The sequence below is a fragment of the Puma concolor genome, chromosome E3, assembly GCF_028749965.1.
Source record: "Puma concolor isolate L17-30 chromosome E3, mPumCon1.1.hap2, whole genome shotgun sequence".
Lineage (NCBI taxonomy): Eukaryota > Metazoa > Chordata > Mammalia > Carnivora > Felidae > Puma > Puma concolor.
Window position 1 is genome coordinate 14,749,122 of NC_141682.1, and position 21,468 is coordinate 14,770,589.

At 44.8% G+C, this 21,468-nt stretch overlaps 1 protein-coding gene across 2 annotated transcripts in view; it reads left to right on the forward strand.

Moving 5' to 3' along the window:
• Positions 1-21,468, forward strand: part of GALNT17 (polypeptide N-acetylgalactosaminyltransferase 17) — a 447,627-nt gene that overhangs the window by 331,062 nt on the left and 95,097 nt on the right. For both annotated transcript variants that reach the window (XM_025923309.2, XM_086691905.1), the window contains exon 6: positions 3,082-3,199. In XM_025923309.2, coding sequence (XP_025779094.1) covers positions 3,082-3,199 — 118 coding nt within the window. The remainder of the gene's footprint in view (positions 1-3,081; positions 3,200-21,468) is intronic.

Consider the following 21,468-nt stretch of genomic DNA (forward strand, 5'->3'; position numbering starts at 1 on the left):
GCCTCATGTTCCCCCTCCTCTGCAGACCCCTGCACTTGGCTGCACTTCTCCAAGTTGCTGGCAATTTCTCTATCACTGGGGGGGAGGGGGGGGCCTGGCTTTTAGCTCTCCCGGAATGACCCTCCCCTGCAGTTTGCCCCTCCTGGTTCTGTGTGATAACACATCCTCCACCCCCCTGCCTCCCCCCCCCGATGGTAAGTAGGAGGAGACAGCCCGTGTTATCATCACTGGTTGCATAGAACAGAAAACTATCTAACACGGTTTGAGTCAAGGAGGTAGAACAGAGTGACGTGGGGGGTCCCACGTGACCCAGGGGCAGCGAGCAGAGCCCGGGCCTGTCAGCTGATGGGAGGCCAAAGTCATTAGGCAGTCCCTCGCCAGGGCCTCACACCCCCACCGGACGTCTATGTCCTACCTCCGCACAGTCGTGCACTTACGCGGGGGCCCCTGCAGCTGCCCCAAAGTGGCGCCCTGAGTCCTACAGACGAACGAGACCAGCAGCCTCCTGATTCCAAGTCTCAGGAATACCGTGATTCGGTGGACCCAGTTTGGGGTTTGGTGCGCATTCCCGGTTTAGGTCACTGAGCTCGGGGAGGTGGGCTCGCATAGTGCTTTTCCATTCTGGGAGGGGTGGTCAGCTGCCTCTCTCTGAGGGGCGCGGGGCTGGGAGAAAATGAGCAAGTGACGTGCTTCCTTTCCCTGGTGTAGCGGGCATGGCAGAGGGTGGCGTCCCATATATAGAGGTGTGATTGGCATATGATTTGTGGAGACAGCATTATGGATGGGCCTCACAATGAGAGGGCAAAGGAACAGCATTCACGGAGCCCCTCCTGTATGCCGACTGTATCTCTTTTCACAGCAGTACTCTGTAGGGACTTCTCTGGGGTCCAGAGCACTCCATTAACATCCCATAAGTACGGTTTCCAGTGGGGTGGTGCCGACATTCACACCAGGCTGATCAACTCCGAGCACTGATTTTTCCAGTGTTCCAGCAAAAAATGTTTGCTTAATAAATGGCTGTAATGAAAAGAGTAACAACCGAGGGATGTTCCATGGAGTCAGAGATCTGGACATTAAGGTGAGAGTCAGGTTCAAAACCAGGAGCCACTGAAGATCTGACATTGAGGTTTATGGTTCGGCTCAAGAGAATTCCGTCGAATTAATACTTCCTGGTGGCCCCAGTGGGGTTTCACCTGCCTGCCTGTCTCTTTTCTCGAGGAAAGCATCTCAACAGCATCTCTGGCCTTTGACAGTGTGGGCGTTTGCCGGCTCCTCTCCGAAGACTTTTCTGGAGAGTACAGTGCAGCAGAAGGGCTACGGTCAAGGACTTTGAAGTTTGATGGATCCTCAGCCCTACCCTGTGACTCAGGTCACCAAATATCCACGGGCCTCAGCTCTTCCGTGGCGATGGCCCCACCTTCTTCCCAGGGCTGTGGAGGTTTTTAAACGAGACGGTGCCTGAAGAGGGCTTTGCCCTTGTGCTTGAGGCTCCTCAATTGCTTAATAAATGGCTGTGATGAAAATAGTAACATTAATCATAGTACGTAATATTATTAGTATATAGCAATATTAATTTGTTATTAGACTTAGAGTTGCTTGAACACGGGAAGTATGTTGTGTCTTTCTCTCCCTGCTACAGCACTGGTAAGAGGCCTTAGATATGGTAGGTGGGAGAAAATATTTGCTGAATGAATTTATTATACGGGGTGCCCATAAAGTCTAGAAGCAGAGGCAAAAGGGCAGAGTCCAGGATCGGCTGGTATGACCCCGCAGTACACGATGTAACACTATATAATACCAGACAATATGTAATGTATCGGCATGCCGTCTGCCCTTAGAAAGCGTGGTTCTGTGCTTCATGGGGAATTGCAGTGAACGTGGTAGATTAATACCGCAATCCTGTCAATTCCGCACATACGTCCTTGATATTTTGCTTCAGACGGTGTCTGTCTCTGATTTTCGGTGAGCCAACTCGTGCCTTTGGCCTGCCCTGGAAGACAGAATGAAGGGGGTCAATAGATACAAAAATAAAGACTGAGTCTTTGTTTCCGGACTTGATGGTCACGGGCCACCCTGCCGATCCTTTTCGTCTTTCCTGCTGGGCATCCCCTTCTCGGCGGGTGGAGGCGGTCTCTCTGTGGGCACCAGTGGCCTCCTGGATGAGTCTTCTCCCTTCTCGTTCCTCACCTCTGAGCTTCTCCGCAGCTGCCCAGGGATGCGCATCCCGTCACATGGCTGTTGCCAGACATACCATGAGAATCGTTCCCGTGTTTGCAGACCCCACGTGTCATGGGAGCCCATCCTGTGCAAGCCACCCAGAAGCTCGGTTGTCGCTAGGTGGTTTGGGTCCCCGAGTTGGTCTGAAGCTCAAACAGAGCTTTATGCAAAGAGGGCATGTGGGAATCGAGGATTTCAGGGAAGCTACTTGATTTGCCGGAGTGAAATCCAGCACCTGTTGTGATGCCTTCTGGTTTTGTCACCTGAGTGGCTTCAGCTCCCCCTTTTTTCTTCATAGAGACGTAATTACCGTATAACGCTGTGTAAAGCGTACATGTTGACTCGATACATTTATACGTTGCAGTATATTATATATTGCATATAATATTATATATTGCATTATATATTGCATATATATTGCAATATTATATATTGCAATATGATTACCACCACAGCATTAGCCAACCCCTCTGTCACCTCACGTAATTATCATTTCACTTTGTGGTGAAAACATGGAAGATCTAATCTCTTAGCATCTTTGAAGTATATGGTACAGTATGCTTGACTATAATCACAATGCTGTGCATTCGATCTCCAGAACATACTCATCTTGCGAGTTTAGACCCTTTGACCAGCATATCCCCCACCCCACCCCCAGCCCCTGGCAACTACCATTCTACTCTTGGTTCCTCTGAGTCCACACATAAGAGACAACCTACGGTGTTTGCCTTTCTCTGTCTGACTTCTCTCACTTAGCGTGATGCCCTCAAGGTCCACCTGTGTTGTTGCAAATGGCGGCATTTCCTGCTTTCCCATGGCCGAATGATACGTCGGCTGACTGTGACTTCGTTCTCTCTCCTGCAGGACACCAGCCATGATTGGCTGCTCCTTCGTGGTCAACAGGAAGTTCTTTGGTGAAATCGGTCTCCTTGACCCTGGCATGGATGTGTATGGAGGAGAAAATATCGAACTTGGAATCAAGGTTTGTGCATGGCATCCTTTCCCCCTGGTTTATTCGTGTTTGTGAGCACCGCCGCCTGATCGTCCTTCGTGTGTGTTTTAAAGCTCTTTTAGCTGGTGAGTGGCAGGATCGTTCACCCATCCCCCTCTCCTGAGGATGTGCCAGCCCGGCTGTCCCAGGGGGAACGTGGGGAACCCTGGGCTTTCCCTTCTCCAAAGGTTGAACAATGTGTTTCACGCCTTGGTGACCCAGCTTGGACCTGAGCCGCAGAATTCGGTCCCCACATCCACCCAGTTTTGAGTCTTCCATTAAATGTTTCTTAAATTCAACTGTCTCCTTAAGTAGTATCCTATGGTATACATGTCGACGATTCAGGTACCTCACGGAATCATAAGATGCCAGAAGAGAGAAGGACCATGTTCTGTGGGACCCTTCCTTTCCTTAGAAATGCTTCTAAGGGGGAGGTTAGGGAAGGGTAATGATAGAACATTACCCAGATCAGCTTCACTGTTGAGATATTTTGGGTACAGTTGACCCTCCAACAACGTGGGTTTGAGTTGCACGGGTTCACTTACATGCAGACTTTTTTCGATAAATACAGTACAGTGTTGTAAATGTATTTTCTCTCTTAGGAGTTTCTTAATTAGGTTTTTTCCCCTCTGGCTTCCTTTGTTGTAAGAATACGGTATATAATACACATAACACAAAATATGTGTTAATCGGCTGTGTACATTATTGGTAAGGCTTCCGCTCAGCAGTAGGCTGTGAGTAGTTAAGTTTCTGGAAAGTCAGAGCTTGTACATGGATTTTCAACTGCACGCAGGTGGGTGGTCAGTGCCCTGAACCCCTGTGTTGGGTCAGTTGTACTGTGCTTTGCTCAAGATTTTCTTTGAAAAGCGAATTCCAGTGTAGAAAAAATAAAAGTTGAACACACTGATGCATTCCGACCTCTTTGTTTTAGAGTGAAGTCAAATGAACCCCAGCCAGGGGTTTGGCTTGGGTGGCTCCTTGAGGACCCAGTAACCACTGAACTGGTATGTCTTCCTCCATACCAAAAAGAGCAGGTGGTCTTTGTGTCCCTAGCTGGAGCCTCTGTGCCCACTGTCCTTTGTCCTGACCCTTTTCATGCCTGAGCCCCTGAGAATCAGGCTTGTTAGAAACAGCTCAGGACACAATACGAAGTTTTTAAATATATTGACTTTCCTTTGCTTTCCTCTTCTGCATTCCCGTTTTTGTTCTATCAGGCGGACACTCAGTCTGGATCCCCTACCCTCCTCAAAGCCTGCTCTCTATTTGACTCTCTCATCCCTCACTGCCCAATACCTTCCACCAGCCCCTCGTCTGTACTGGATCCCCCTTTGTGGGACGAAAGGCGTCATGCCCTCATGATGTAATGACCTCCTGGGATACATGAGTGAAAGGGGATGGTGAGGACGTTCCCTGGATCCTAAAATCGCTCCCTTTTGGAGACTGCAGACTCTTCCTGTGCTGTCAATGTCAAGCTGGGTTCTTTCCTCGATGGAATTTGCATAGGATTTCTTTGTAAAGCCCAGCAATTAAAAAGCCTATGAATATGATATTATAGCGAACACATTTGTCATTCATCCGTTTGGAATTTAATTGAAGGAAAAGATCTGGACCCAGCACGATGAACTTGGCCTGTGACTCAAACCTCTACCCGTCCTGTTCCTGTCCATTTCTCCTTGTTCTGTTCTGCTGCTTTGTTTGTTCTTTTCTTTTCTTTTTTGTTTTAAAGTTCTCACTGACCTGTAGCCTGCCATAGAATTTACTTACTTATTAGGAGTGTTGGTTTTCGTCGACCTTGCCTTCAGTAGATTGCCCTTTATGGGACCCCGATCTTTGCTGTTTTCACCTTTGTGTTCCATGCATGTAGAACCATGCTTAACACATGGCCCGGTAGGTGTCTCTTAGGTTAATGCTTGAATGTCTGTTAGGAATCTGTGATAACTTGTTCCAGGTACCTATCTGCAAAGGAAATGAGCTGATGGGAGCCCTGCCTTGAAAAAGTTAACCTTTTTTTTTGTTTTTAATTTTATTTTTATGATAAGAGAGATTTGAATGTCTCTATATGCTGTTAGAAGGAAGCCGGTGAAGGGTAAGACATCACCAAGAGAGGGGAGAACCAGATGATGGGGGGGAAACACTGCCCCTATGTGACCAGGCACATAGGTAGAGGAGTTATGGGGACAGGAGGGACTCCCAGATTGATTGCCACTGCCTGCTGTGTTCTGGGGGAAACAGAGGCTGTGACAGCAGAATTCAGGGCTAAGGCTTGCTAAGACGTTGGTCTCCCCACATTTGCAAAAGTATTTGCTTTGCAGTGACTTGGAACTTGCAAAGGGCAGTGTGGGGGGCTCTGCCGGGCTCCGTGGAGATGGTGGTCCTGTGTGGCTGGCCCCAGCCATGAAGGGGGCAGGGGGTGTGTTGGCTTCCACCCCAAAGCACAGCCCAGGACACCAAAGCCGGCTGTACCACCATTCAGGGGCCAGTGGGTCCTACTCTGCATGCTCCCCAGGAACAGGCTAGAGTGAACGGCCCATGGAGTCTGCTCCCAATCCTGGCTTCCCTATGGTTCAGCTCCTGGCTGTTCTCTGCACGTCTTCATGAGCACTTCAGATGGATCGAGGCATGGATGCCACCCTCCTGTGCACTTACCTGCCGCTTACTGTATACCCAGGCATATCCAGCATCCACGCTGGAGGTGTGGGATTGTTTATGCCGTATTCCCATAGATTATGTCGTCCTGCCAGTTGTGAGCTGACTCCACAGAAGCCTTGGTTTTCTGCCAGTTCTCTTTTTTTATGTTTATTTATTTTTGAGAGAGAGAGAGAGAGAGAGACAGAGTGCGAGTCTGGGGGGGGCGGTGGGCAGAGACAGAGGGAGACACAGAATCCAGAGCAGGCTCCAGGCTCCGAGCTGTCAGCACAGAGCCCGACGCAGGGCTTGAACTCACAAACCGTGAGATCATGGCCTGAGCCGAAGTCGGACGCTTAACCCACCGAGCCACCCAGGCGCCCCGGTTTTCTGCCGATCCTTAAAGCAGGAGTCGAGTGCTGTTGGTGCCATAAAGACCAAGACCTGGGTTCAGGGTCCACGTAGTTACTGTCTACGTGGTACTCTGTGGTTCTCAGGGGGTGGTCCCCGACAAGCAACATCGACCTCATCTGGGGCTTGTTACAGATGCAGATTCCCAGGCCCCATTTCGCACCTGCCGAATCAGACACCCTGAGGTGTGGCTCAGCAACCTGCCTGGCGACAAACCAGCCAGGTGATTCTATTACACACCCAAGTTTGAGAGCCGCTGGTCTACACCGCAGCCTCAGCCAGCTTCCTGGTTAAACACATGCCTTTTCTCAGAAAGTAGCTCGGGTGAGGGTCCACACCTTTCGAGGCTGGGTGCCCCTCGCAGCCACTGCAGGCCCTCAGGGCGCCCTTCCCCCTCCCCTCACCCGCAGCCCACCTTAGCCTTCAGCACCTTAAGTCGTCCTTAACTTCAAGGGCAGGTGTCTGGACCAAGTGACTATAAGGTTCTGGAGGACAGGGCTCCCTTTTACATGAGGTCATCGATGTAATCTATTTTACAAACTCTGTTCATTCTCTTGCATTTTGTGCTATTTCATGCTGTTACGGACACAAATTAGATGACAAAAAGGGGCACCTGGGTGGCTCAGTTGGTTGAGCATCTGACTCTTGGTTTCAGCTCAGGTCATGATCTCATGAATCAGGAGCCCCACGTTGGGCTCTGCACTGACAGCTTGGAGCCTGCTTGGGATTCTGTCTCTCCCTCTCTCTCTCCCTGCCCCTCCCCAGCTTGCACTATGACATTCTCTCTCTCTGTCTCTCTCAAAATAAATAAACATTTAAAACAAACAAATTAGGTGAATAATAAATACATTGTTAAGAAAGCCATCCCCACTGCTTGAAAAAAAAAAATCAGAGCTTTGTTGAATATACACACACGTGTATGGAATTTTCGTTTGGTGCCCATATACAGTTATACACATTGACCTGTAAGAAATGACACATCTCGTGCTTTAGTTAAGTAGGAAAATTTTAATACAAGCACGCTGTCTTTCTTTGTGATTTTTTTTCACCAAGAAATAGGTCCCCCTGCAATCTTTCTAACTGTTCTTTGAAATTTTTGTTGTTGCCTTTTCATTCCATCCTAAGTGAGTAAGGATGAATCACGAGAATCGGCATGCAAAGTCTCACTGTGGTTCAGGGAAAGATACTAGCAGGGTTGACTCCAGGGCCATTGCTCAGGTGGAAGGCAGCTTGCCTGTGACCAAAACGATCGATGCAGGGAAGGGGTGGGGGTGGGGGGAAGCTCTTCAGGACTGAGAGAATAAATGAGATGAGAAATTGAAAGGTTTCATCTTGTTCTGAGTAACATTAATCAGAAACTATTAACAAGGCATATTATAGTAACATGTCTAAATGGTAAGAGCAAAGGAATTCTCCAAGGAGAGAAGACCGCTTAGATTCCTTTTAAGTGGTGTAAAAAATCAGATGGCTTCAGATTTCTCCAGTATGTCCGACTTCTCTGGGAAGAGAAGGCACTGTCTTATTCTGAAGCCTCGTAAAAAAGAGTGACACACAAGTTTACCGAATCCTGTTGGGCACAGCCGTCCCTAAAGGGAGACAATAGAAAGACATGATCAGATCCTCTGGCTCTCGGAAAACATCTTTCCTTGGTCAGAAAGCTCAAGAACTAGATACAAGGCAGAATTCCTGTGTGTGTGGGTGTGTGTGTGTGTGTGTGTGTGTGTGTGTGTGTGTGTGTGTGTGTATGTGTTGTTGGCAAGTATTTGCCAATTTGTGGCAAGTATCCTTGCCTGCTTCGGATTCTGTGTCTCCCTCTCTCTCTCTGCTCCTCCCCTGCTTATGTTCCCTCTCTCTCTCTCTCTCTCTCTCTTTCTCCCTCTTTCTCCTTCTCTCTCTCTCTCAAAAAATAAATAAACATTTAAAAAATACTGTACTGTATACTTAAGTATTTGCTAAGATCTAGAGGGTGTGGGGAGGCACAGCTGGGATAATCTTCTTACCTGGCTCAGTCCAGCCTAGAACCTTCCCTGTGGTTCAGCTCTTGCAGGAGGCTCTACAACGGTCGCCGCTGAGATTCAGACCCATCACGATGAGTGATGGCAAAGGATGGATGTATTTTCATTTGCTTAGAGTCACGATAACGTTCTTAAACAGCAGAGTTTGACCTGGCCGCCACAGTTGCCGGTGGCGGAGTACGTAATGGCCCCGGGCCACACCGTTTTCCTAAGGAGTTTGGATGCCATTGTCATGACCCAAAGGGCCCAAGGTTGGCAGCCCCGCTATCTTGCCCAGTCCAGTCCGCTTGAACTCAACACACTGAAAACCTGCCTCGTCACCCATTTGGACCTCCCGGGCTCAAGTCTGCTGTATCTATTAAATGTTGTGATTTGGGTAATGGTCACTCCTGGGGGAACCAGACCATTGGTTCGATTTAGTTTTCCTGATCCTTAGAGTGTATGAATCTATTCCCCCTTCCCCACTGGCGTGGGTCATGTCTGGCCATGCAAATGACTTCGTAGTGCAGGATTAGAGGGTGTCTGCGATAAAATTCAGTAACTACCAGTGTGATCAGTGTGAAAAGACAGGCTGGGAGGACGCTACGGGAGAATCTAGCAAGGGAATATAACTTAGTCTAGGGATTGGGAAGAGCTTGCCTAAGGGAGTGATATTTAAGACTTTAAAACTAAGGTGAATTGAAATAGGCAAAGAAGGCGTGGGTGTGTAGTGTGGGAGAAAGAATGTTCGAGGGAGTTTCAGTTAGACGAGATGCGTAAGTCCTAGAGAGCCACTGCACAGTATAATGCCTATGGTTAATACTCTGTTGTATACTGGGGAGCTTGGGTGGCTCAGTCAGTTAAGCGTCCGACTTCGGCTCAGGTCATGATCTCGCGCTCTGTGAGTTCGAGCCCCACGTCGGGCTCTGTGCCGACAGCTCAGAGCCTGGAGCCTGCTTCGGATTCTGTGTCTCCCTCTCTCTCTCTGCTCCTCCCCCGCTTATATTCCCCCCCCCTCCCTCTTTCTCCTCTCTCTCTCAAAAAATAAATAAACATTGACAAAATACTGTACTGTATACTTAAGTATTTGCTAAGAGGGTATACCTTGTGTTTTTTAAATTTAATTAGCTTATTTTATTAAGATAGACTTGACCTATGTCACTGTATACATTTACGTTGTACAGTATGATAGTTTGAATTATGTATTTTGTGACACGATTACTGCACTAAATTTAGTTAGCATCCACCATCTCATATAGGTACAATAAAAAGAGAAAGCAAAAAAAAAAAAAAAGTTCCTCATGTTGAGAGCTCTTAGGATTTACTCCCTGAACTAACAACTTTCATATAAATCCTAGAAGTGTTAACTATAGTCATCGTGCTGTACTTGTTATATCCCTAGTACATACTTATCTTATAATTGGATGCAGCTTTATTTTTAATATCTTTTTTTAATGTGAGAGAGAGAGAGAGAGAGAGAGAGAGCATGAGCAGGGGAGGTGCAGAGAGAAGGGGAGACACAGAATCTGAAGCAGCCTCCAGGCTCCGAGCTGTCAGCACACATTTCTGATGCGGGGCTTGAACTCATGGACCTTGAGACATGACCTGAGCCAAAGTCGGATGCTCCATGCACTGAGCCACCCAGGTGCCCCAATACTTATCGTATAATTGGAAGTTTGTACCTTTTGACCACCTTTCCCCCTCACCCCTTCCCCTACCTCTAGTAACCACAAATCTGATCTCTTTTCCTAAGAGTTTGTTTGCTTGTTTGTTTGTTTTTAGATTTTGCATATAAATGAGATCATGCAGTCTTTGTCTGACTTATGTTATGTAGCATAATGCCCTCAAGGTCCATCCATGTTGACACAAATGGCAGGATTTCCACGTTGTTTTTTTTTAATGGCTGAATAATATTCCATATATATATATATAAAGAATATAGAAGTTGAGATATGAATAATATATATATTATATATATAGATATATAATAATATATATATATATATATCTCAACTTCTTTATTCATTTATCTGGTGATGAATACTTAGGTTGTTTCCACATCTTGGCTGTTGTAAGTAATGCTGCTATGACCATGAGGGTTCATGTATCTCTTCAAGTTCGTGTTTTCATTCCATTTGGATACATTCCCCAAAGTGGAATTGCCAGATCATATGGTCATTCTGTTCTTCATTTCTTTGAGGATCCTCCATACTGTTTTCCATAGTGGCTGCACCAATTTATCTTCCTACCAGGAGTGCACAGGGGTTCCCTTTTCACCACATCCTCGCCAACTCTTGCTATCTCTTGTCTTTTTGATGATGACCATTCTCACAGGAGGTGATAGCTCATTGTGGTTTGATTTGCATTTCTCGAATGACGGGTGATATTGATCATCATTTCATGCACCTGTTGGCCTTTCGTGTGTCTTCTTTGGAAAAATGTCTGTTCGGGCCTTTTGCCATTTATTGATTGTATTTTTTTATTATTGAATTGTGGGAGTTCTTTATAAATTTGGATATTAACCCCTTATCATATATGTAGTTTGCAAATATTTCCGTAGGTTGTCTTTTCACTTTGTTGATTGTTTATTTTGCTGTGCAGAATCTTTTTGGTTTGACGTAGACCCACTTTATTTTCTATTGTGTCCCTTGTGCTGTAAGCGTCAAATCCAAAATATCATTACCAAGACCCATGTCAGAGAGCTTTTCTTCTGTTTTCTTCTAGAAGTTTCATGGTTCTGAGGCTTACATCTTCAGTTAATTTTTGTGAGGGGTGTAAGCTAGGTGGCTAGTTCCATTTTATGACATGTGAATATCTAACTTTCCCAGCACCATTTATTTAAAGAGACGACCTTTTCTCTTTTGAGTATTCTCAGCTCCCTTGTCAAATATTAGGTGATTATATATGTTGGGGTTTACTTCCGGGCTCTCAATCTTTTCCATGATCTGTCTGTTTCATGCCAGTATCACACTGTTTTGACTGCTATAGTTTTATAGCATAGCTTGAAGTCAGGAAATGTGATGCTTTCTCTCTGAACTTTTTTCTCAGGATTGTTTGGGCTGTTTGCGGTCTTTGGTTCCATATAAATTTTAGTATGATTTTTTTCTGCTTCTGCAAAAAATGCCATTGGAGTCTTGATAGGGATTGCATTGACTCTATAGATGGCTTTTGGCGGTGTGAACAACATTTTTTTTAATGTTTATTAATTTTTGAGAGAGACAGAGAGAGAGAGAGAGAGAGAGAGAGAGAGAGAAAACAAGTGGGGGAGGGGCAGAGAGAGAGAGAGAGAGAGAGAGAGAGAGAATGCAAAGCAGGCTCCAGGCTCTGAGCTGTCAGCACAGAGCCTGACACGGGGCTCGAACCCACAAACCATGAGATCATGACCTGAACTGAAGCCAGACACTTAACCAACTGAGCCACCCAGGTGCCCCTGGCAGTATGAAGAATTTAACAATATTAATTCTTTCAATCCATGAATGGGGGCTATATCTTCATTTATTTGTGTCTTCATCGATTTCTTTCCTCAGCGTCTTAAAGTTTTCAGAGTAGAGATCTTTCGCCACCTTGGTTAAGTTTATTCCTAAGTATTTTGTTGCTTTTGATGCTATTGCAAATGGGATTGTTTACTTTATATTTTTTGGATTTCATTGTTAGTGTATAGAAATTCTACTCATTCTTCCCTGTTAATTCTGTATCCTAGAACTTTACTGAATTGATTGATTAGATCTAACATTTTTTTTTTTTTTGGTGGAGTCTTTAGTTTTTTCTATACATAAAATCGTGTCATCGGCAAACAGAGAAACTTTCGCTACCTCCTTTCCAATTTTGATGCCTTGTATTTCTTTTTCTTGACCGATGGCTCTTGCAGGGACTTTCAGTGGTTGAATGGGAGAGGTGAGACTGAGCACACTTGTCTTGTTTCTGCCCTTAGAAGAAAAGATTTCAACCTTTCACTATTGAGTATGATATTAGCTGTGGGCTTATTATATATGGGCTTTATTATGTTGAGGCACGTTTCTTCTGTACCTAATGTGTTTAGATTTTTTACCATGAACAGCGTTTGGTCAGATACTTTTTTTTTTTTTTTTTTTTTTAACATTTATTTATTTTTGGGACAGAGAGAGACAGAGCATGAACGGGGGAGGGGCAGAGAGAGAGGGAGACACAGAATCGGAAACAGGCTCCAGGCTCTGAGCCATCAGCCCAGAGCCCGACGCGGGGCTCGAACTCCCGGACCGCGAGATCGTGACCTGGCTGAAGTCGGACGCTTAACCGACTGCGCCACCCAGGCGCCCCTGGTCAGATACTTTTACTGCATCTGTTGATGATCGTATGATTTAAGTGTTCTTTTTTTTTTTTTTTTTTTTTACCTTGTGTACTTTATTTTTATCTTTTAAATGTTTATTTACTTTGAGAGAGCACAGAGCTCAACACGGGAGGCTCGATCCCACGAACTGTGATTTTGACTTGAGCCGAAATGAGGAGTTGGACACCTAACTGACTGAGCCCACCAGGTGCCCCAAGGATTCTTTTATTTTAAGTTTATTTATCTTGAGAGACAGGGAGCACACCTGTGCCTGAGTTGGGGAGGGGCAGAGAGAGAGGGTGAGAGAGAATCTCAAGCAGGCTTCTCACTGTCAGCACAGAGCCTGATGCGGGGCTCGATCCCGTGAACCGTGAGATCATGACCTGAGCCAAAATCAAGAGTCCGGTGCTCAACCGACTGAGCCACGCAGGTGCCCCTGATTTAAGTGTTCTTATCACAAAATAATAACCATGATACTAACAGTAATAAGAATTAATAATAGTAATTAATTAGTAATAATTAATTAAGAATGTGTCAGGAAATTTTGGAGGTGATATGTTTCTAGCATAGGTTGTGGTGATGGTTCCACAGGTATATACATATCTTCAGACTCATCAAGTTGTATACATTAAATGTGTACAGCTTTTTATATGTCAGTCATACCTCAATTAAGTGACTTAACAGAGAGAAATGATATTTTAGTTAGAGTAGTATGTGCAAAGGTTTGGAATCCTGAGAGGGAAATACTCTTGTAAGTAAGAATTTGGCTTTTCTTTAAGGACCAGTGTGAACATTTTGAAAAAAAATGTTTTTGAAAAATAAAAAAGATATATATACATACACATACACACACACACACGTGTGTGTGTGTGTGTGGTCCCACATACCCATCACTCAGCTCCTTTGAAGAGATTTAAAGGAAGTGAGATCATCCAACTATTTTTTTTTTTAAACATTTATTTATTTTTGAGACAGAGCATGAAAGGGGGAGGGTCAGAAAGACAGAGGGAGACACAGAATCCGAAACAGGCTGTCAGCACAGAGCCCGACGCGGGGCTCGAACTCACGAACCGCGAGATCATGACCTGAGCCAAAGCCGGACGCTTAACCGACTGAGCCACCCAGGCGCCCCCAACTATTTGTTTTCAATAAAGGATCATTACGACTGCCGTGTGGAAAATGGATTGTAAACCTGAGTTAGATTCAGAGGAAGAAAGCCTCAGTGCGGGAGCTTGGACTATGGTTGGTTGGAGCAGTGGGAGAGAAATGGGCAGATTCAGAAAGTGGAAGAGACAGCGTATGAGGAGGGCTGAGTATCTGAAGGAAATGGCAGAAAGTGTGGGGGTGGGGCTGACTCCCACGTTACTAGCTTGAACAACCAGGAAATGCCCTTGCTACTCTGACATAAGGAACACCACCGGAGGAGGTTTGGGAGAAGCAGAAAGGCAGTGCGTTCTCTTCGGTTTCTGAAACACTCAAGTTCATCCAGCAGGTTGTTGGCTCTGTAGGGATCACGCCAAGGAAGAGAGGCCTAGGCCTGAGTGCGGGGGGGAGGGGCCTGGGCATCTTCGGTCCGGGGATCACATTCGAAGTTGCTAGAAGGAAGAGGTTGTATAGAGAAAGACAAGAAAGGATAGGACAGAAGTCCAGAAAAAAAAAAAAAAATCAACATTTAAGGCGTGAAAGGAGCAGCTGGAAAGGAGACTAAGAAGGGGGCACAGAATAGGAGAGAAGCCGGGAGAGTGAGCTCATGGCAGGCGAGAGAAGGCCACCTGTAATCACCCAGAGTTGGTCCTAGGGACAGGAGGCATGGGGAGGAGGTGGGGAGCTGAGCACCACTGGGGAGGTATAACAGCACCTGGTGGGTGGCCGAACCTTAGGAATGAATGAGAGGCGAGTGTGAAGGAGGCTTCCCGGCTTTCCCGGCACCTGGGCGGATTCACGTCGTGAACACTGGCACAGAGGAGGGTCCGCGGGTGGAGACTCGAGGAGTTCCATTTTAAAAACTTTGGGGGTTTAAAAACGCAGCGGCCTGTGACCCGGTAGTGAGATATCAGAGGGAACGCGGGAGTAGGATGGGGTCCCAGCCAAGAGTGTGAGTTGGTTGGCGGGGGGTAGGTTCCAGCACAAGTGCGGGGTGTTCACTGTGGCCCTCGGGGTCTGTGAGGTGCTTTAGGCGTGGGCTGACCTACAGGAGCTGGGGCAGGGTGACTCCTTTTGTGGTTTGAGCCAGTGGCTTATCGAAGAGTTAGGAAAATAGTGTGTTACTATTGTTGTTTTTATTGAAATGTAATTAACATGCAGTGTCCTATTAATTTCAGGTGTATCGTGTAATGATTCAACAAATTCCATACATTACTCAGGGCTCATCACGATAAGTATATTCTTGGTCCCCTTTCTCTATTTCGCCCATCCCCCTGCCCACCTCCCCTCTGGGCAACCCCCAGTTTGTTCTCTATATTTAAGAGTCTGGTATTCTGTTTGTCTCTTTTTTATTTTTTAAAAATATTTATTTATTCATTCATTCATTCATTCATTTATTTAGAGAGCGAGCACACACACAGATGTGCATGGGCAAGAAGGGGAAGGGGAGAGAGAGAAAGAGAGAGGGAGATAGAGAATCCCAAGCAGCCTCCATGCTGTCAGCACGGAGCCCAGTGAGGGGCTCGAACTCATGTGCCGTGAGATCATGACCTGAGCCGAAACGAAGTTAGTCACTTAGCTGAGCCACCCAGGCGCCCCGGTCTCTTTTTTATTTTGTTTGTTTTGTTTCTTAAATTCTGCATGCGCGTGAAATCCCACGGTGTTTGTCTTTCTCTCTCTGACTGAGTTCACTTAGCATTGTGCCCTCTTGTAATGGCATAATATTACACATGGCTGTAAATGGCCAGAACCTACTGGATGGGAGAAGGTATTTTCAAACGATATATCCAATAAGAGGTTAATACCCAAAATGTATAAAGAACTCCTACAAGTCCACACCAAAAAAGCAAATCATCTGATCAAAAAATGGGCAGAGGACCTGAATAGACATTTTTCCAAAGAAGACATTACAGATGGCCAGCAAACACATGGAAAGATTTTTTTAACTGCGTATTTTTGGGAAAAGAGTTTAGTTTTTTCAGGATGTTTAGAGTGTTTATATCTCTGCTCCATACTCTAATTTCACCCAAGTACATGAGTTTCCTGGCTCTCCTCCAGTCTCACCATGCTCGTTTCTATGGCACCTCCCAAAAAGAGATGGTGAGGCCCCCACAAACTATCAGAGCAACAGCCAAGGAGCCACCTACCTGTAAAGATTTAAAATCTGCAGTGACACCTTGCTCTATTCACTGCTGGGTGATATTCTCACCATGGGGCAGGATAGTGCTTTATAGGGCATGGAAAGAGCAAAAGAAAGTTAATTTAAGCAGTTTATGGCATTAGATAGCAGGCTCACTCTGCTATCTCTATTCAAATGTATCACCATCCCCTTAAAGATGAAAAATAAGCTCATATATGTAGAAAGCCGAAAACACACACCCACGTGTACATGCACACACACCTCAAGAGACCTTCCAAAGGACAGCCAGCAATGTGGTGTCGGTTGTAGAAGAAAATGGCCTCCATAGAGTTGCTAAAAATTTTTAACGCTAATTTTGTATGTGCTGGGAATCCCACCGTGAGTGGGTGAGGGGGTGTTGATTATTTTGTCTCTTGCTATTTTTCCCCCTCAGAACAAATTGGAGCATGAAGAACTCAGTCATTACATTTTATGTTAATTTCTTTTATTTTAATTCAAGATTTTATTATGGAAAATTTGAAACATACACAAAAATAGGACAGTCTAATGAATCCAAATGTACTAATCATTTAGTTTCAACAAATATCAACATTTCGCTATGTGTTTTTCAGTTACTGCCCCTCAGCTTTCTGAAAGCAAATCCCCAGACGTCTTGTCATTCAGCTGTAAAAACTTTTGAGTGCATGGCTTAACATAAAAAGAACTTTTTCATCACAGGCTCAACATAAAATTACATTTAGTAAAATTCAATACCCAGGCCATGTTTCTCAAGAATATTTCTCAACATTCTGTAAGATGTCTCTGTCCGCCCCCCCACCCCGCCCACACCCACACACCCCCCCCCCCCACACACACACACACACTTACAGTTGCTAGAACATTCCCTACCTTTATTATTCTCATATCATTCATTTGTCGAAGACACCAAGTCCTTTGTCCAGGAAAGTTTTGCACAGTCTGGGTTTGGAAGATTGATTCTTCTTATTGCCTTTAATGTGTTCCTTCTGATCACCATTTTCTCTAAGCTGTGCGGTAGTCCCCCCTTAACTGGGGTTTCGCTTTCTGTGGATTCCGTTATTCATGGTCAACTGTGGTCCAGGAACAGGTGACCCTCCTGACTTATCGTCATCAGGAGGTCAGTAGTAGCCGAACGCTATGTCACAGTGCCTACATCGGTCAGCTCACTTCATCTCATCACGTAGGCATCTTATCATCTCACATCTTCGAAAGAAAGAAGGGTGAGTGCCATACGATCAGATATTTTGAGAGAGACCACATTCACATAACTTTTATTACAGTATATTATCATAATTATTAAAGTTATTAGTAGTTCTTCCTGTTAATCTCTCACTGTGCCTAATTTATAAATTAAACTTTATCAAGTTTTTATCACATTTTGTGATGTTGAGTTTCAGCAGTGGCTTTGTGTATTGTCAACCTAATTCATCCATTATAAAAGTTCCTCATCAACCTTTCACCTAAAGGTTTTAGTAGCCAGTAATGATCATTGCCTAGATCCATTATTTCATTAAGGCCTACAAAATGGTGATTTGTAAATTCTACATTAATTCTGCATTTATAAGCTGTAATTCTATTTAAAAGGAACCTTCCCTCGTCAACTATTTGGATACTCAGAAATACAGTTCAAATAGGAAGGGCAGGGTAAATGCTTAATTCGTTCCTTTTATTTAAACATTTTGTAGAATAATGAATTGGTGCCATAGCAACCCCCAAAGATGACCAGTGGGGTCTTTTTCCCCAGTAATATTATGGACTCATATATATATACATATACATAATGTGTCTAAATCCATTACAGTCATTATTGATTTGTTTCCCCATTATATATATGTTTTTGTTGAGGTATTATTTAATACAATAAAATACACAAATTTTTAAAAATATTTATTTATTTTTGAGAGAGACAGACAGACAGACAGACAGACAGACAGACAGAGTGTGAGCGGGGAGGGGCAGAGAGAGAGGGAGACACAGAATCCGAAGCAGGCTCCAGGCTCCGAGCTGTCAGCACAGAACCCGACACGGGGGCTCGAACCTACGAACCATGAGATCATGGCCTGAGCCCAAGTTGGAAGCTTAACCAACTGAGCCACCCAAGTGACCCCAAAACACAGACTTTTAGTTTGCAGTGTGATAGATGTTACAGTTGTATACCTCCCTATAATCACCTCCCAAAACCCGATATCGAACATTCCCATTGCCTGAAAAAGGCCCCCTTTGCCCCTTTCCTATCATTTCCCACCGCTACCCTACGCCGCATCTTCCAGGCAACCATTTTCTGATTTCTGCGACTTGTTTGTGTCTTGAGAACTTCACATAAAGGGGATCGTATCTTGCATACTTTACTCTTTCAACGCGAGTAAAGTTTTTAACATTCCTCCTCGCCGTTTTATTTGTCAGCATCTCCTTCATTCTTATTGCCGAGAGGTATCTACTGTGTGAATATATGATAAATTTCTTCATTCATTTCCCTCCTATTTTCTGAGGAATAGTGGGTTGGTTTCCAATTTGCATCTGTTATGATTATTCATGAGAAAGTCATTTTTGGACAGATGTTCTGGTTTGTCTTGGGGAGATACCTAGGAATTGAATAGCTAGAATATAGGGAAGATGTATATTTAACTTTTTAAGAAACCACCAAACAGGTCTCCAAAGTGTCATTTACCACTCCCACCAGCCCTGTATGAGAGTTTCGGGGGTGTCACATCTGTATCAGTATTTGGTGTTGTCAGTGTTTATTTTAACAAATCTAGTAGGTTTGAAGCCGTACCTCAGTGTGTTTTTAATTTACATTTCCTTCATGGCTGATGACACTGAGCAGCTTTTCTTGTGCTTTTGGGTAATTTGTGTATCTTCTTTTGCCCATTTTTAAAACATTGTGTTATTTAAAAAAATTTTTTTTCAACGTTTATTTATCTTTGGGACAGAGAGAGACAGAGCATGAACGGGGGAGGGGCAGAGAGAGAGGGAGACACAGAATGGGAAACAGGCTCCAGGCTCTGAGCCATCAGCCCAGAGCCCAACGCGGGGCTCGAACCCACGGACCGCGAGATCGTGACCTGGCTGAAGTCGGATGCTTAACCGACTGCGCCACCCAGGCGCCCAAACATTGTGTTATTTTATTGTTTACTTGTAGAGGTTCATTATATGTGTAGTGGATACTAACTTCGTATATACGTACTCTGAATATTTTTCTCCAATCTGTAGTTTGTCTATCCACTTTCTGCTCTGTTTCTTCTAGAAGCTTTATGGTTCCAGCTTTTACATTTAGGTCTATGAGCCATAAAACCCCTGGAGAAAACCTAAGAGAATATATTGAGGTAGGCAATACTATTTTGGACTGGACACAAAAAGACACTAACAATTTTTTTCTTTTCAACGTTTATTTATTTGTGGGACAGAGGGAGACAGAGCATGAACAGGGGAGGGGCAGAGAGAGAAGGAGACACAGAATGGGAAACAGGCTCCAGGCTCTGAGCCATCAGCCCAGAGCCTGACGCGGGGCTCGAACTCACGGACCGCGAGATCGTGACCTGGCTGAAGTCGGACGCTTAACCGACTGCGCCACCCAGGTGCCCCAAGACACTAACAATTTTTTAAGTGACTAATGAGACTTAATCAAAATTTAAAACGTCAGCTAATCAGAGCATACCATTAAAAATGCGTAAACAAATCCACACACTGGGGAAAATATTCACAGTGTGTGTATCTGAGAAAGGAATTTTACCCAGATTCTATATGACAAATCTTAAAAATCGTGAGGGAAAATTAGCAAGAGATTTGAACACCCACTTTGCAGAGCTTTCTCAGTTTTGGTCTCATTTTGTATATTTCTCATCCCTGACCTGGAATCAGCCATTTCTACAAGAAGCCCTATTTCCTTCCGATGGGAAATAGTAAGACTTTGGTATCCAACCTGTTAGTCAGGGTGCCCATTGCTGTTGGAGTATCACTGTGTTGCCTTTTCAATGAGCAAAGCTAGTCAATATTGAGTTTTATAGACTGAGAAATGTAGATCATGAGTTTGTACTAATATTAAGAATTTTTGTTTATTTATTTATTTTGAGAGACATAGAGATAATGCAAGTTGGGGAGGGGCAGAGGGAGAGAGGGAGAAAGAGAGCCCAAAAGGGCTGCCGGTGCAGAGCCTGATGCGGGGCTTGAACTCATGAAACAGCGAGACCATGACCTGAGCCAAAACCAACGGTCAAATGTTCAACTGGCTGAGCCATGCAGGCGCCCCTCATGCTCCTATTTCTAATTCAAGTTTATGATTACAGGGTTTTTGCTTCTTTGCTTTTATACTTCTCTTTTACTGAACGACTTGGTTCCAGTTCATGTAATTTCTTATTTGCATGGTTCTACAACTGTATAAATAATGGTTTCAAAATAAGAATGCCAGCTAGCTAGTTAACTGAGTGAAACTTAATACTTCTTTGTGGTTTGTTTTCACATTCTTGGTAAAGGATGTCAGCACTGTATGGCAATGGGCAGTAAAGTTCACTTGCTTTTCTCTTTTAGCCTTGACAAATCAGTTGGTTGGAGTCATTTGACCTAAAGTTTTGGCTTGAAAATTTTGTTTACAGCAACTTTAGGCTCAGAGTCAAATTGACAGACAGGTACAGAGATTTTCCATATACCCACTGCCCCCACACATACATAGCCTCTCCCATTTCGATATCCCTCACCAGAGTGGTACGTCCGTTACCCTTGACGAACCTACATTGATACATCGTTATTACCCAAAATCTGCTGTTTATATCATCATTTTCTCTTCGTGTACGTTTCGTGGGTTTGGACAAATGTATAATGACGTGTATCCATCAGTTAGCATCATACAGAGTATTTTCGCTGCCCTAAAAATCTTCCGTGCTCTGCCTCTTTATTCCCTTGTCCCCCGGTCCCTCGCAACCACTGATCTTTTTACTGTGTGCATAGTTTTGCCTTTTTCAGAATGTCATATAGTTGGAATTGTACATATAGTACATGCAGTTGGAATCGTAGAGTCAGAATTTATTTTCAGAGCTGAACAGAAGTCCATTGTCTGGATGTACCACAGTTTACTTGTTCAAGAAAGACATCTTGGTCGTTTCCAAGCTTTGACGGTTAAGAATAAAAGCGCTCTAAACACCCCTGCGAAATTCTGGCAGTCCTGCGTATAGTCACGGCAGCGTGCACCAAACACAGTGTTCGGGCTGATTTCTCTCCAGCACCCTCTCGGGCTTTCTGGTTCCGGTGCCCGGCAACGCTTACTGCCAGAGGAGCTGCGAGTCGGGACAGCCGCTTCACGTGGATTCATTTTGTTAGTAAATCTGCCCCAGCCCACCTTCCTTGTGGCTGAGCTTATGGATCCAATGAGAAGGGGGGTCTGTCACTGTTATCATCATCATTATTATTGCTAGAGCATTGGGAAAAAAATTCAAGAACTGCCAGGCATAAAAAGAACACTGAGCCCCTCCCCCCCCCAAAGCATCTTCTTGATTGTCAAAGCTAAATTAAATCCTCACGTACGAGAACTATGTCAGAGAGGAGAAATAGCCCATTCCGGGGTAAAAACAGGGCCCTCGGAGCTCTAAAAGGGGGAACAGAGCATGACCGTCATCAGTGAGTGGAGGGAGGG